The 12,226-nt window shown below is 42.6% G+C and overlaps 1 protein-coding gene across 1 annotated transcript in view; it reads left to right on the top strand.

The window, feature by feature from the left end:
* LOC122792707 (dynein regulatory complex protein 11-like) overlaps nt 1-12,226 on the top strand; it is a 785,298-nt gene that overhangs the window by 261,866 nt on the left and 511,206 nt on the right. The window contains exon 2 of the mRNA XM_044060292.1: nt 950-1,277. Coding sequence (XP_043916227.1) covers nt 950-1,277 — 328 coding nt within the window. The remainder of the gene's footprint in view (nt 1-949; nt 1,278-12,226) is intronic.

Below are 12,226 nucleotides of genomic sequence, written 5' to 3'. Positions count from 1 at the left end.
AAGTAGAGCTTCAGCTGCAGGATATAATTCATCCACCATTTTATTTCACTGTGTCTTTCTTTTCCCTTTACTTGGCCCAAAGCTAGAGAGAAAGGGGAAGCCAAGAATTGATACTCAGTAAGAAAAGACAATTCATTAGGGGATCCAGGAGGAGGATAGCAGCATGAGAAAGTTTTTGTTTTTATTTTTTAATTGATTGTTAGTTATGTATTTATTTATTTTTGAGCTGGGTGGTTCAACACCTGCAGCTTTAGGCCATGTCAGTTCCTGCAGCCAGAGCTTTACTCATTATTTACCTTTATGGTGACTAAGCATGACTTTTTGTCTGAACTCCCCAGAACAAGAAAAAGTAAAATAATTTATGTTTTTGTGCAAAAACTAAACATTTCCCTTTTTCCTGAGTAACAGCAACCTCAGAGGTGATCATTATAAATAGGGAATGTTGGGGAGATGTTGGGGTTTAAAGCACGTGTCCTCCACTGAAAAAACATATTTTGGACAAATGTTAGTTTGGGGTTTTATGTCATACTTTTGTGCATTTTAGGTGAAATGTTTGTTGTTTAAAGGACATTCTTGCTGCTTCTACAACTGACAGCCCTCTATATTATTAATGCCTTTATAACCTGTGTGAGCCTAAGCCATTTATGATAGCCTACATATGTTCTGCTAATTGTCTCTGTAATGCAAATAGAATTATAGCTGCTGCACAAGATGTTTTTCTGTTGATATGCAAGAATCAGTAAATATGTATTTCTTTTTAGAAAATACAAATGGAATTGGTCAAGCTGAGAGGGAAATAGAATTAGTTAATCTCAACTCATGTTTATCTAAATTGGACATTTTTATTTTAATTTAAAAATTCCTTATTTTCTTGCAGATGTTGTTTCAAAGAAGCACAGATGTAAACAACACATTGTATGATATTGAATTAATTCACTTTATTTTTCAGTGCCTACAACAAGATTTGGGCTGAAGCTCAGGAGGCCATTGATGTTCTCTTACAACATGAAATACCAGAGCAGACTCCCAAGCCGGAAAAAGATCGTCTTTTAGTCTTTCAGATGTTAGCCAACTTCTATATCAAGTACATACAGATCTTCCAAAATTTAGAAGTGGCTTATTCACAAATTGTACATCCTCAGAAAAGGCGTGTGATTCGGCATGTCCTGGATGGGGTGATGGGACGAATTTTGGAACTGAAGAATGAAATGGTTGAGCTAGAATTCTCAGAGTTTCACTTTTTTGATGATGTCTTGCAGGACCTTAAACTGACTCCTGTAAGTGTTATCTTCTTTCCACCTAATTGACTGTTATTCTTTAGAAAATGATCTCAGAGTTGAAGTGCAAAATGTATTAAATGTATTACATTTACTTAATCAGAACTGCCGTGAGTGTGATTTGAAATAAGTGCTAATATGCACTGAACACCATTTTTTTCTTTGAAAAGATAAAAGTATTATAACATTTTGAGTATAATCACATTACCATTAGGCAATTTGGATTATACTTGAATTAAAATACAGTATGTTTTACTTTGTTATTGTGTTCTTTGTTATGCTTTTTACAGGGTATGAGAATAAATATTTTCTTTTCTTAGTACAGTGCATTTATTGTTTTAGCTGATATTCAAGAAAAAATGTTCTTCTTAAGTAAAATTGAAAATAAAATTATACAAAATGATTATACGTTTCCTAAAAGGTTAATCTGATGTTGTCAATTTTCATTCAGTCCTCAACTGATGGGTTTGGATCCACGGCATTGGATCTAACTCAGCCGCTTGTAAAAGCTCATGACAATCCAAAACCCTTGAGCTTCTCCCTTACCCATAATCCATCCTCCCCATTACCTCAGATCTCATTTGCCGCTGTTAGGTGAAAGATGTTATTATTTCATTCTTGAGCTTTTAAATTAGATGTGTGATTTTTTTTTGTATCTTTTTTGATTCTCTATATATCTTTGACATTTTCTTTATGTTCTTGTGCTAGTTTACTCTAGATACTATAGTTAGTATCTCTCTACAGTTTTCCTTTTCTTTTTCCCTTACCTCTCTATATTTAAACGTAGCCTTTACTACCTTTGAAGGTAGTCCCTTTCCATTTTTCTTCTGTTTAAAAAAAAACGTTATATACCTGATTTTAAAGTTTTTCTTTACCTTTGCTTGTTGCTTAAACTTTCTATAGATATTTTCAGCCTTCCCATTCTATTGTTGTTATTGTTGGTGTTGATATTTTATTTTCCTGTCATGGCTGAGAAGAAAAAAGCTCCAGCAGGATTTAAAAAGTATGGGAAATGCAGCCAGAAAATTCACTTTTCTGATGCCCACACTCTTTGTGTCTACTGTTTAGATCCCCTTCACTTACAGGAAAGTTGTGCGATCTACCATGGTTTAACCCTCATGCTTTGGTAGAGCACAAAAATAAGTTAATCTTAAAAGGACGTCTATAGTCCTCCTTTGGTGATGCTATTTCTGGAGAATCATCAAAAAAATTGTCTAAATCATCTCTGAGCTTTTCATCATTTTCATCGAGGACCTTGGGGAAAGTTTCTAAAAGTCCTTCTTCAGATCTGACAGTTTCTTCGGATCCCTCTAAGAAGAAAAAATTTAAGATGTTGGATCTGACCCCCTCGGATCAAACAAAAGAAAATATGCTTCTTTAGACTGGATGGCTTCTTCAGATCCAAGGTCTCTGAAAACACAGGATTCATCGGCTCTGAAGACCTCCGATCCTCCCCTTTTCTGTACACTCTTCCTAGGACAAGGTACTCTCTGTCTGTATACCCTGTTCCATCAAGGGTACCTTCTCCTTTTCTATACAGACCAGACTCTTCCTCCAGGCAATCCTCTCTCTCTTCTAGGAGCATTACAGTAGAAGATGTGGAGAAGGTAGTGAGATAGATGCTCTCAGAGCAGAGCCTCCCTGTGGTTGTTTCAGTTCCTAACCTTTCAGATCAGGAAGCCCTTGTCTCTAAGACTCCACCTTTAATTCTTCCCCCTCTGACTCCCTGTGTGGGTTTGAAGCTCTTGGAGTGGAGTCATCCAGGACGGTCTTCTTCAGGTCCAAAGATCGCTGTATCCTTGTTCAGAAGTTTGTTCTGAGCTCCTCCATGCTATTGGATCCAGAGACCTCTTGGAGACATTTCTACCCTGTCAGATCCAAGGTGTTTCAGTCAACTCTGATGGCTTTGGAGCCATCTCTACACCTGGGAGCTTCAAGGGCTAGATTGGCTCTGACTTCTGTCTCGGGGCATCTTTCTTAGAACAGAGTGGGACCAAGGATTAGACAGTTCGCCTTTTGGACTGAGGTTTCTATCCCTCTCTAGGAAGGTCAGCCTTTAGAACTCTGGGGATAGACCTGTCAACTTCCTTAACACACACTGGACCTATTCCTTTGGGTTAGACATCCCCTGTTTGCATCAGGAGTCTCAGCTTACGCTCCCACAGGAGCAGCCAGTGCCAAAACCTCAGGACACCCAATTGGTTATTTCTACCTCTTCTGATACGTCACCAGATTATCCCAGTGAGGAGGTCCCTTGGAAGATGTCCTGTAAAAGGAAGCATCTAGATTCCCCTGAATCTGTGACTGAATGCACGGATTTTGAGGTGGACAAAGGATCCCCATGGTCAGCTCCTGAGGATGTCTCATTCGGGGACATCCTTGTAATCCTAAAACAGAGAGGTGACTGGAAACCCAGCAATCTTTCATCTGAGAAATCTGTGCTCCTTGTGGCTTTTCGTACCGGCCCGTCTATGTCCTGGGTGGTTCCTCCTGCCAATGAGCTCCTGGATTTGGTCTCATGGTAGGTGTTAAAGGAGCCTGACTCCATTGAGCCCATACCAAAGAAGTCAGACAGAATTATGTCTCCTCCAGAGAAGAGGCAGTTCTGGTCCAAGAGTCCCCTGTTGATGCCATGGTCATAGGTGTGGCCACCAGGAAGAAACTACCAATGCAAGTTTCTCTGTTCATCCTCCTGACAAGGAGTCTTGGGCCATGGATAGATTTAGGAAGTGTGTCTATGCTTCAGGGACCTTTGCCTTGAGGTCTCTGAACTACCTGGCACATTTCAGCAGATTGCAAAGGGATCTGATAAAGGAACTTTTGTGTACCCTTGCATGAACCATGTCTGAGGAGGTGAATGATTCAGTCACCTCGCAGCTGGCGACCTTTCAATCAATATCAAATTCATCCATGAGGCTGATTTCTAGTATGGCAGAAGGAACCTCAAGGACAGTAGGTTCAGGCGTAGCTATCTGGAGACACACTTGGGTGCACTTTTGTGACTTTGAGGATCCTTTTAAGTCTACGTTCATGGGTGCTTCTTTGATGGCCTCAAAGTAAAAGATACATTGTCCAGTTGTGAGAAAGATGGAAATACCCTTTCTGCCATTCTGCATTTTTTCACCCCTGAAGATCCTTCTCTAGGAATCACTGAGGAGGTGAAAAATGTGGCTGAAAAAAATCACTAAGATCTTTCCAAGAGATACGTGGAGCATCTTCCCCTAGAGGCAGAGGAGGAAACGCAAATTGTAGATGTTGCCCTCACAGCAGAGGATGTCCACAAAATCAAGGGTCCAGAGATTCTTTCTTTGGCAAACCCTTTCAGTGCTCCTGAATGGAGGGCCAATTGTCCCATTCTGGAGGCAACAGGGGGTCGTTTGTCCCTGCACCAGAGAGCCTGGCTAGAGATAAAAGATACTTGGGTGCAGAGGATTGTTTCCAGAGGATATGTAATTCCATTTTCCCTTTCTCCTCTAAGATCCAAGAAAATCTCTGTACCACCCAATCAAAGGGATCAAGCATCAATACAAATACAAAAGCTGCTAGAGAAAAGAGTCATCCAAGAGGTTCCCCTCCCCCTGCACCAGACCATAAAGGATCTGGAACTTGCTCAAGATTCTTTTTAGTGGCAGAGACAGGGGACTGGAGAACAATTCTGGTTCTCAGCAAGCTAAACAAATTTGTTTGAAAGACAAAGTTCCAGATGTTCACAGCTCAGTCCATTCTTCCATTTCTGGAAAAGATTGACTGGATGCACTCAATAGATCTACAGGATGCATACTATCATATAGAAATAAACAGGTGGTCTAGGAAATTCTTACGCTTCTGGCTGGGAGCCAGTGATTATCAGTTCAGAACACTGCCCTTTGGTCTCACCACAACCCCCAAGATGTTCACCAAATGTATGGCAGTGATAGTGGCTCACTTCAAACTACAAGGATTCCATGTGTTTCCCTACTTAGACAACTGGCTCATTAGTGCTCCAACCAGGCATCAACTCATTATGGCAAAAGAAGAGGTCATCTACACCTGTACAAGATTAGGAATAACCATAAATTTTGAGAAATCAAATCTAGAATCAACTAAAATTCTGGAATGCATAGGAGCTGTACTACACAAGGGCAACAATAGCCTCTCTTCCCCTTCCCAGAGTTCAAGGCTTATGGTCACAAGTCAACAAAATACTTTCTAGTACCACGATTTCGGCCCACTTAGTATTACAAACTCTGGGATCAATGGCCACAATGATACCCTTTGTTCCACTAGTCACATTTCACAAGAGAATTCTCCAATGGATGCTCGCATCTCAGTGGTCGGTTCTTCATCTACCTTTATCAGCCCCAATACAAATTACAAACTCTTGCAAAAAAGTCTGATATGGTGGATCCAATTGTGTTAGATATTACAGAGTCCTCTATTTGTCCCCTCACAGCCCAAGGCTAGAGTGACCATGGCCACTTCCCAGTTAATGTGTGGGGGGGGACATTACCTGGGAAAGACAGTCTAAAGCATATGGTCCCCCAAAGAGGCTAATTTGCATATCAATATTCTAGAGTTGAAAGCAGTGCTTTTAGCATTGTAAGCCTTTCAGGATGCTCTCCCATCAGGAACAATTGCAGTTCAAATGGACAATATGTCAGTAGTTTGGTACATCAACAAACAGGGAGGAACAAGATCATATCCCCTATGTTGAGAAGCGCTGAGGGTGTGGCAATGGGCAATATCTTCCAACTGCTTTCTCTTATACACATATAAAGGCATTTTCCGGGGAAGTCCAGCATTCTAGAAGACAAGCAGAGCAGATGCATATTGTTACCTCATGAGTGATGCCTCAATCAGAAAGTGGCAGAACAGATCTTCCACATATGAGGCTGGCTTTGCTGCAACCACTTTGCATCCCCCCGAACAACAAATGCAGCAGCTACTTTGCCCTGATCCCCCCACAGGGGAAGTCACTGAGGGATGCTGTACTCCATGATAGACCCGCCTGATTGCTTTACGCCTTTCCCTCAATTCCTCTAATCCTGAACTTCCTTCAGAGATCAGCCAGGTTGAAGATCAAAGTTATCCTCATTGCTCCTTTTTGACCTTGACAGATTTGGTTTCCCTTCCTGTCGCCTCACTTATTTCACCAACATTGTATTCGGGTCTATATTACATGATTGAATGATTAGGTGATCGAACACCTAAACATCGACCATGTAATATCGAACTGCAAAATAGCGAACGCCGCTGGGAAACGTTACCGTCGGCCACAAAAAAAAATTAACTTTATAGCCAAACTAAGTGGGGGGCTTCACCCCCCACACCTCCCAACTAAATATACTAACTCCGTGATCGCTCCACAGTGGAGAAAACGGCAAATTCCAGTGAATGGCCAAGGGAAATCTTTCCCTGCTTTAAATTGGCCATTCGCTGTTTTTTGATTTCGATATTACCTAGTCGATGATTAGGTGTTCGATCACCTAATCATTTGATCACGTAATATAGACCCTTGTATTCTAGACTCCTTGTCTCATCTGATGGACATGACACATCCGGACCTTACACCTTCAAGATGATAGCTTTATTTCTCCAGTTCCAATAATAGACAGACATTCTCTACTCTCTTCCCCTGTGTGTCACATCTTGCTATCTTCCCTTAAGCCATCTACTACAAAACTATGCATTAGTAAGTGGAAAAGATTTGTGCATTGGTCTACTCAAAAGGACATTGATCCTGTTTCAGCACCATTTACTAGAGTTCTTGACACAGCTTTTTAACCAGGGTGATAGTTTTTCAACAGTGAGAGTTCAATTTCTAGCAATTTCTAATTTTCACAGTGGATTTGATGGCTGCTCTCTAACCTCTCACAAACTATGTAAAGCCTTTTTACAAGGCACACCTCTTCTTAAACCTCCTTTTAAAGATCCCACACCTCTATGCAATCTCGATCTGGTACTGTAGTCCTTGATTCTACCAGGCTTTGAGTCTGATAATGATTGTGACCTAAAATTTTTGTCTTGGAAGACCTTATTTTTAGTTACATCATATCACCAGATGAATTTCAGAAATTCATGCATTGTCTGCAAAACCTCCATATGTCATTTTTCATAAGGACAGAGTATCTTTACAAACTAATGGCATCCTTTTTGCCCAAGGTGGTATCACAAGTCAACATCAATCAATGTATTAATCTTCCAGTATTCTTCATAAATTATTCCAACCAAGGAGAATATTTGCTACATTTGCTAGATATCCATAGACATTTACATTTTTATCTTCATAGGACAAAAGATATCAGAAAAAATGATCAACTGTTTGTTTCTTTTGCAGGATTGAAGTTGGGCACACCTGTTTATAAAATCACTTTTGCTAAATAGCTTACTGACTGTATATCCTTTATTTATAACAAGACAGGAATGACCTTGCTATACATATACAGATCATTCTACCAGAGCCGTGGCTACTTCTTCAGTCTTCCACTCAAGGACTTCCATGGATTATATTTGCTCAGCAGCAAATTGGGCTTCCCCTCACACATTTATCTCACACTATAAGCTGGATCTGATGTCCAGAGGTAGAGCATCTTTTGGCTCAGTGGTGCTCAGGAATATCTTTTCTTGAATCCACCCAGGAGCTAAGAAGCTGGGGACTCTGTCCCATCAGTCAAGGAAGGAATGAATATCGACAACATCAAATAAAGAAGTTATGTACTCACCATAACGTTCCATATGCGTTGTTGATTTTCATTCCTCCTTGACTCCCCTCTGACCAACCCCCCAATCATTTAGATTTTTCTTTTAGGAGTGCAAGAAGATATAACAATTGGGTTGCATCTTTATGCCTTTACCCACTCCAGAAATGGCATTGTCCCTTCCTCCCTCAGACTCCCTATCCTTTCTCTTCATCCAAATTGGACAAGTATATGTATAAATTGTAAGACTACATCTTTTTTAGTGCTTGCAAACAAGATCTGAGGTAATGGGGAGGATGCATTATAGGTAAGGGAGTAGCTCAAGAGTTTTGGATTGCCATGAGCTTTTACAGGTAGCCCAGTCAGCTCTGATGCCGCAGATCTGAACCCACCAGTCCAAGAGGAATGAAAATTGACAACACAGATAGAACATTATAGTGAGTACATAACTTCTTTTTAATTTGTATAATTTATAGAGTTCTTTCACATCAGAAGGTTGAGCTGTGGCTCCCAAATATGTTGTTTGCTGAATGTAACATGTCAGCCACATTTTTTGCTGAATTCACCACATCAGAGGTTATACTAATATATTATATTATATTATATGATATGATATTATATTATTATTATATTATATTATATTATATTATATTATATTATAATGGTTTAACTTTAGAAGCTCGAGATACTGAAATGTCGAATTTCAGTATCTTGAGACCAGAAGAGTGAAAGTGCAGTTGCATAAAACTGAATATTGTCGAATCTTAGTTTGCCAAATCGGTAGTAGGTGTGGTGTGTGTGCTGTTTTCCCGGTATGTTGTGACTTTAAGGTATAGTGGTGTTTGGGTAGGAAAGATGGCAGCCGACGTGTGGTTGTGTTCAAATATTCAGGTAGGTTTGTAGTTTGTTAGTATTTTATACGAAAGTGCTCAGTCTTCTCAATTTTGCTTTGTTTTATTAAACCACTGGAAGCTCTTCTTGGCCTGCATTTTTCATTCCTGGACTATCTTGCTGGTGGTTGAATATTATAGTAATGAGGTGAACCGACCCTTGCAACTTTTTTTATTTGTCTCTATAAAGTCTAATCTGAAGTTGTTAATCTTCTTCCTATTCATCACTGATGGGTTCGGTTCCGAGCCCTTGGAACATAGTCGGCCTAATACCAAGCTCGCATACTCTTGAGCCAAGCTGCTACCCACAATTTCCTTCTCCCAGTTACCTCAGATCTCGTTTGTCGTGCAACCATATAGCAGCATTTCACTGAGCTCTCCAGCTAAGTATTGCGTTTTTCAAAATTTATAGTATTTTGTGAGTTTTTTCCCCTCAAACGCTTCTATTTCTTGATATCTTATTTAGCTCTATCCACGGGTATCCCCTTTCTTGTACCATCATTGGCAAACGCCCTTTTTACCCTTGTGGTATTCTGAATACCATTGTTGGTATTTCCTCTCTCTTTCCTTAATTTGGTTGGCTGTTGTGTTGTTTTATTGTGGTATGTCTGAAAGTTCCTGCAATGGTAAACTCACGAATAGTGATCTACATGAGGACTGTGTATATTGTTTGGGAGTTCCACACTTATCTGTGAAACCTTCATGCAACATTTGTGCCAGTTCCAGTCAGCGGACGCTGAATGAAAGAAGGAATAAACTAATTCTCAATGGCCTGCTTCCTTCTCCTTTTTCTGAGGCTATTTCTGCATTGGAGGTCTCAACCCCTCCATCTATGGACAAAAAACATCCTCGTTCTGACCCCTCTTCGCCTCATAAGCATAAGGCCCATAGGACTTCCATGGACTACAGGATTGCCTCCTCGGTTGCGTCCACCTCGGCTCTGAGCTCGGCTCCAGTGGCCCCTACAGAGATTGTCATGACTTCTGCGGCGCTCTCAATACCGACTGTTACGGTTCCTACCGTGGTTTCAGCTCCGACCATATTGCCTGCCATTACTTCGGCACTGACGTCCCCCATCTTTGTTCCGAGATTGGTACCAACGACCTCTTCGGAGCCGATAATGACTTCCACTCCGGCTATTGCTTTGGCTCAGAGCCCGCTCTCGGCACCGATAATCCCTCTTTTGCCAGTTTCAAAACTGTTATTCTCAATGTCAACCTTTACTTCACCATGGACTCAGTACCCCCATCCTTGGATCCATTTGCTGGGCAAGCCTTCAGCCCCTTTTTGGACCAATCTGACTCCCCATCAGGTGTGTCGGTAAGGTCCACCAGGAGCCTATCTGAGTTGGATGTGGTGCACCTCTTTGATCAGCTGCTGACAGCCAGGGGGGATTACATATTTTCCTAGAACCCACCCCACTCTGGGTTTTGGGTCCATTGCTCCTCCAACTCCCTCATATTCTCCTCCCTTGGACCGTTCATTTCCAAGGCCCATAGCTCCGATGTCTGTGGGAGGACTCCTTTCCTCAGCACCGACAGTGACCTTGTCTGAGGCTCCGAGGCCCCTTTGGGTGTTGGATCCTTCGGAACCCACCCTTCCTCAATCTCATGCTTGGGGGGTGGAATCCTCGGTTCCAGGTAGGCTCGGGTTGTTTTGCCGGCTCCTTCTTCAGATCCGAGGGTGACTCCTGCCTTGGTTTTGCTTGAGGATCTGTCCCCAGGAGCGGGCTGGGTGGAATGGGGTGTGACTCTGGTTCTGAGATTGTCTTCCTCTGTTCCGGGCTCCCATTTCTCTTTAGGTGGGCCTGCCTTCCAGGTGATGGAGAGGGTGCTTGCTTCAGGAAGCAGTCCTCCTATATCGGACCTTCCCCCCGCTCCTTCTGAGTTGCAGCTATCACATGCCACCCCCCAGGACAATGAGAGCACAAGCCTCAGGAAACCCTTGTACAGGGTAACCCCCTTTCTGAGTCTTCTTTAGATGCTCCCACTGGAGAACCCCCTCAGAAACGGATGTGTAAGAGGAAACACATGGACTCCCAGGAGGAGTCCCTTACTGAAGATACAGACTACGATGATGAAGAAGGGTCCCCACAGTCACCCCCTGATGATGTCTCTTATGGAGACATCCTAGAAATTTTGAGGCAGAGGGGTGACTGGAAGCCCTCCAACCCTTCCTCGGAGGAATCTGTATTCCTGCAGGCCTTCTGCTCTCGGCCGTCTACTTCTTGGGTGACCCCCCCCCCCGCTGATGAGTTAGTCAAGCTCACTGGTGCAAGCAGGATGGAAAAACCTTGTCTGCCGTTGGCCTATGTTTTTCCAAGCCTCAGCACTCCTTTTCCAGGAACCAGAGAAGTGGAAAGATGTGGCACAAAAAATCTCAAGGCCCTTTCCGTAGTGCACGTGGTGAGGATTCCCCAGAGGCAGACGGGGTTCCAATAATGGAAGATGCCCCTTTCAGGCAGAGGGGATCCTGAAATCAGGACTCCAGGGATTCTTTCTCCAGATGACCATATCAGCGCTCCTGAAGCATTGCCCGATTGCTTTCCTCTGGAAGCAGTCAGGGCTTGTTTCTCTCTGCACCAAGCTGCCTGGCACTGTGTTACAAATGATCAGTGGGTGCAGAGAATAATTTCCAGAGGTTACTACATCCATCTGATCTCTTATCCAAGACCCCCAAAATCCCTTCCTAATGTTCCACTGAGTCAAAGGGAAGAGGCAGCTTCAGACATAGCAAAGCTGTGTATAAAACGAGTCATCCAACAAGTCCCCCTCGACCAGTGTGGATCCGGGTTTTACTCTATAGATTCTTTTTGGTACCAAAAAAGACTGGGGTCTGGAGACCCATTCTGGATCTCAGCCAACTAAACAAGTCAGTAGTTCAGACCAAATTCCACATGGTCACGATACAATCCATTCTCCCATTTCTTTGGGAGGGTGTGTGGATGTGCTTGATAGACCTCCGGGATGTGTATTACCACATCAAAATGGACAAGTGCTCCAGGAGTCTCCTTCGCTTCCGGCTGGGAGCCAATCATTACCAATTCAGAGCCCTGCCATTCAGTCTCTCGACGGCCCCCCAGAGTGTTCACGAAATGCCTAGCAGTGGTGACAGCTCATCTGAGACTTCAGAGATTGCAGGTGTTTCCGTTTCTAGACAGTTGGCTCCTCTCCACCCCCACCAAGCGCCTACTGGTCAGGGCCCTCCACTACATTCTAGCACTAGAGGCGTTCCTAGGCATCACCATACACTGGGAAAAATCCAATCTTCATCCCACCCAGCAATTGGAATTTATAGGGACAGTATTCAACACTCAAACAAGCCAAGTCTCTTTTCATCCTCACAGACTTCAGAGATTAAGGTTACAAGTACAAGTGATAGT

The sequence above is a fragment of the Protopterus annectens genome, chromosome 2.part0 (assembly GCF_019279795.1).
Source record: "Protopterus annectens isolate FY-2018-M chromosome 2.part0, PAN1.0, whole genome shotgun sequence".
Classification (NCBI taxonomy): Eukaryota; Metazoa; Chordata; order Ceratodontiformes; family Protopteridae; genus Protopterus; species Protopterus annectens.
The sequence above is the reverse complement of the archived record's forward strand: the minus strand, read 5'-3'. Positions and strand labels throughout refer to the sequence as shown.